At 45.9% G+C, this 5,041-nt stretch overlaps 1 protein-coding gene across 1 annotated transcript; it reads right to left on the reverse strand.

The window, feature by feature from the left end:
• Positions 1-2,910: 2,910 nt before the first annotated feature.
• On the reverse strand, positions 2,911-4,158 carry LOC142391270 (uncharacterized). The gene has a single exon (XM_075477040.1). It carries the CDS (start codon positions 4,156-4,158, stop codon positions 2,911-2,913), a length of 1,248 nt encoding a protein of 415 aa, XP_075333155.1.
• Between the last annotated feature and the right edge of the window lie 883 nt (positions 4,159-5,041).

Genomic DNA, 5,041 nt, shown 5'->3' on the forward strand with positions numbered 1-5,041 from the left:
GAGACCATTGAGCATTGACAGTCTGGCTGAAAGGAGGACATCCCTGACCGTAAGGTGCTGCTTCTGAACACAGGAGGCGGAATCTCTGAAATTGGAAACGAGATAAAGCATCGGCGATTTCGTTATTTAATCCGGGTACATGCGCTGCTCGAAAATAGAAATGTCCCTCGATTGACATCCAGGTTATGCGTCGGATGAATCTATTGATTAATGGCACTGAGGATTGCCCTTTGTTGATAATTTTAACCGTGGCTTCGTTATCGCAGAAGAAAATGATTTGCTTCCTAGACCAGTATTTTCTCCATAAAATGCAGGCGACGACTATAGGGTACAGCTCTAAAGCAGCTGTGGATAGAGGGTTAGCCGGAGAAGAAATCGGTTCTTCTGGCCACTCGCTTGCGAACCATTGATTATTAAATATCCCTCCAAAACCAACTGATGGTGCGGCGTCGGTATAAAGTCTAAGGCTGGAGAGGATTCCAAATATTCATTATAGAAAAAAGAAATTCCGTTCCAGTTGTCCAGCAGCTTAGACCAAAACCTGAGCTCGGATTTACACCCGGCATCCATAATGACAACATCCTGTAAGCCCTTAACCGATTTAGCGAGGTCGAGAAGCCTGGAGATAAAAGAGCGACCTTGGGGAATGATACGCATCGCAAAGTTAAGATGGCCCAGTAGCGAAAGGAGGTCCCGTTTCGTAACGATATTAGAATGCTGCGCCTCCAGCATGATTTGTCTGATGCGCTGCAATTTCTCGGAAGGCAACGAGGCTTGCATGAGGTTTGAATCGAGGGTTATGCCTAGAAATTCAATCACGTTTAGAGGGCCGACAGTTTTTTCCTGAGACAGCGGGATACCCAAGCTCTCGAATGAGCGCCTAAGTGCCGTGATGCAGCGGTCGGGCTTGGCTGAAGGAAAATCGACTAGTAAAAAATCATCCAGCAGATGGAGCACGAATGGCAGTTTATCATTATTGAGCAGTATCCAACATAATGCTTCTGATAGCGTGTCGAAGATTTTTGGACTACTCCTACAGCCGAAAGTTAGCCTCACTGAAAAATACATTTTCCCTTTCCATTGTATACCGAACAAATGCCACTGGGACGGATGCAATGGCATGACCTTGAAGGCATCCGTTATGTCTGCCTTCGCGAGCCAGGCTCCTCGACCTGCCAATTTAATTAATTTAATGGCATCATCGACAGTGCTGTAAAACAGAAAATAGGGCTGCAGGAATAAGGCTGTTGATGCTTTGTTCTGGAACATCGTGAGGCGCGGATAAATCAATAATTAAGCGGGTTTTTTTCCCGAATATTTCCGGGTGGCTATGCCAATGGGATTTATCCTAAATAATGGAAATGGTGCGTCATCTAAAGGCCCAATCATGAACCCTTTGCTCACTTCCTTCTCGATCAAGGCATCAACTATTTCTGGTTCAATAGAGGCAGACGATAGATTTTTGCACACGAGGGATACATCGGGCATCGCGGAGACACCTGCAAAGAAACCGTGGACAAGTCCAGTGATTAAATAATTGACGAAGCAGCGATTGGGATGGTTTCTCAACGCCCTCCCCAGCCTCGGAACATTGACTGGGGTAGACGGCTTTATTTCCGCTCCTTTTTTATGAAGCGTGTGCGTCTTGGACAGACCGATTTGGGATGGCTGTCCCCGCAGTAGCTACAGACATGGAGATAACGGCAATTATAAAACTTGCAAACATTCTCGTTAAAGTTGTAACATAACGGGGTGCTTGGGGGGGAAGTCACCTGTTGATCAGACGCACTGCTCGTGCCAGGTTTCGGCTTGGGCTGCGCAGCCTTTGCGCAGAGGTGGGTGGAGTGCGAATGGGAGCCGCAGAGCCAACAGGCAATTGTTTGATGCCCGGTAAGGTGCCTGCTGATGAGGCTAAGATCGATTACGGACCAATCCAGCCGCTGATTAAAGCGCTGAATAAACATTGCTGCCTTAGCCGAAAACGACTTGTGGTAGTCGTAAAACAATAGTCCTCCATAGGACAAGGCCAGATCGGAAATAATGGCAAGGTATGTGTCCAGTTCGACTCTACGCGAAGGGTAAACCTCGCAGATCACGTCACGGTATACACCGAAAGCCACATTGAACTCGGCCAGGGTCAAGGATTTTGACAGCCTGGGATCACCATCCTTGAGAGTCACTGAAACATCGCCACAATCAACAGTGCGTCTATCGCACAACTCGGAGCCCAGCATAATTTTGATTAGGTTTACGTCATTACCTGCGAGTATTTGGCTCCTTAGCTGGTGCGAGATGGCAGCTGAAGGGTTGAAGAAGGGAGCACCTAAGGACACGGGTACTGCTGTCGCCAGAGATCTCCATGGGATGATGTCGGAGACCAGCGGTTCTGGTTGAGAGTAGGCTGAGGAGGATGGCACGGCAGTCAGAGCAAGACCTGGTGGTGGGAACAGATCCGGTGACGCAACGGGAGTGGGTAGCATGACGGGAACTGGCTGATTGTGGCTTGGACGGTTTTCCAACGCCTGGATCCTGGTGTTAAAGGACGCAATGGAGGACTGAATGTTGGAAAGCGCGAGGAGTACTTGGTCGGAAGAGGTGGTCGTGGCTGGCTGCTTCTGGAGTGGATAGGAGGCGCGTTTGGTGGTCCCGGCTGGCGATGGCTGGGATGTATGTTTCCGTTTTTGTGCGCTTTTCTGTCCGGAGCTGCAGGCTGAACGGGTGGGTTAGCAGGAGCCCAGCCGCGGCTTTGTCCTCTACCTCGACTCGGCTGAACGGTTGAGTGTTCTCAACGGCGTCCATCTCATCCGAATCCTCCGGCCGACTCTCTGATTCCACAGTTGATTTGTGGACAGCCATAAGGGTTGGGTCGGCGTCAGCCAATAGGCGCGTTGACTACGTGGTCTGCCAGAACTAACGCGTCGCTCCATTTCTGTGCATGTGAATTTGCACACCACTAATTTCAAATAACCTGATACTGGTTCTCTTTTGCCTAGCATATCTCTCAATATAATTCAAAAGATCATCAAAGCTGTTTAAATACAAAACGTTGCTTTTCCCTGAGACACTTACCATTCCATTACAATCACGTGCATGGGAATCTACAACAGCATACTTTCCATTCTGACTTATAAGAGCGCAGGTACTTTCATTTATAGTCAGAACACAAGTTTCACATGTGGCGCTCATCTTTTGCAATCCTTCACGGAGAGTAGTGTGCACACCAGAATCTATAAACTCACCCTGGAGAACATCTACATCTCCAGCAACAAAATCTCCATACATCACATCTAAAGTACACCCATCAATATCAACCTGCTTTGGCAAGTCTAAAACACAGAGCACTTCCTTTCCACCACTAATCAGATTGTTGTCCCGCAAATAAGTGTACAAGCCGTCACCTCTGACAACAACATTATCCAATGTGTCGGAATGCCATGAAAAAACACAATCCATCTTATGCTTTGCTAAAGCAACAAGACTCCCAGCTGCACGCTGCAGTCCCCCGTACTGAAACCGATCCTCGCCCTGATGGAATGATCCTCTAACTGATGGCTGACTACTTGAACTGGCACCATGACGTTCGTCTGTGACCTGCGTGTCAGCAATGACTGTGGTACATGCTTCTAAACCAAAGCTACTCTGTTGTACAGAAATCGCAGACATGCCATACTCCGTCGCATTTAATGATTCCCGAAGATTCATAATGTGAATCATTAAATCATTGAAGCAAGTGTTAAATGCCACTACAGATGGACCCGTTTCTGATGCCAACCCCTGTAAATTTCTTGTTCCACTGTCCACAATGACAAAGTAAGATTCATGATGGATAACCAAGCTACATGAACCCTCAAGATTAACAATGCACATTCCATTTCTCAACAAATACGTCTGTAACTTCTCCCCAAATTCCTCCTCCAGATTCAGATTAAATTGACCATATGTAGTACCCCCAATTAGTACTTTCCATGTTTTACCAAAAATAATCTGTCGCTCCACCAACTTGCAAAACTCTGGCTTTGTGCCTCTCTGAGGTCTTTCTGTATCAATATATTCTGCCAACTTCTGACCTTCCGCATCAACTGCATCAACGTCCGATGATTTCCAAGTGCAAATTGGAGAAATTTGGTGTTTTATAGCAGCTACAACACTACTGGACATTAAAGTATTGCTAACAGACTGATTACTATGACTGACTGTTCCTGGAATAAGAGAAGGGGGAACCGCTCTGAACACCTGCAAGAATTGGAGTTAACACACTGACCTCTGGGGGACGTTTGGCTCCACTCGAAATCCACCGACACCTCAAGCATCTACAATGACATTAGAAAAAATAATTTCTTTCATTTGTATTCATTTCTTTATATTTACTACCAAAAATGTTGTTATACAAACCTCCCGGTCAGAAACCAGCTGGGACGGACGGACAGACACCAACCCAGGACAGTCAGACGCCTCCCGAGGATGGGGAGAAGGCACCACATCGCAGACATCCACCTGTTTGGATGTTGCCTCAACCTATAAAACAAAATCATTACATTAATTCATCTGATTTTAAACCAAGATACCAAATAATTTAGACCAAGTGTTTTCAGTAATACACTTTAAGGTTTCATATTACTTACACATTTAACATAATAAAAAGCTAAATATGGACCACACTTACATTCTTCTTCAGACACAAGCCCCACACCAACAGCGGCAGGAGTTACGCTCGGTGTGGCTGAAACCTGAAACACAAAGACAAATAAATTAATTATGAACAATTATCCTCATTGAAGTTCTGAAAAGTTAACTCGCTTAAGGTTTTACAAACCTGCTGTCTCACACGCCTGGTCCTTAAGAGAGCTGGTTTCTTTCCACGTTCCACAGGCTTCATCTATAACACAAACATGTCAGATCTGTGTCTTTTCTAAAAGACAATACTGAGACTATGTTTTTAAATACTTTGCTGCAACTTACCTCGTTGCCTGTGTGAACATCTGCCACTGCCAATGGAGAAACTTTTTCCATGGCAACCAACAAATCAGGTGAAAAACGAACA

This window comes from Odontesthes bonariensis, chromosome 11 (assembly GCF_027942865.1).
Source record: "Odontesthes bonariensis isolate fOdoBon6 chromosome 11, fOdoBon6.hap1, whole genome shotgun sequence".
NCBI classification, from domain to species: domain Eukaryota; kingdom Metazoa; phylum Chordata; class Actinopteri; order Atheriniformes; family Atherinopsidae; genus Odontesthes; species Odontesthes bonariensis.

What these genes read in the sequence shown, in the direction of transcription:
- LOC142391270 (XM_075477040.1), bottom strand. Translation starts at nt 4,158, where the DNA reads ATGTCCAGTAGTGTTGTAGCTGCTATAAAACACCAAATTTCTCCAATT.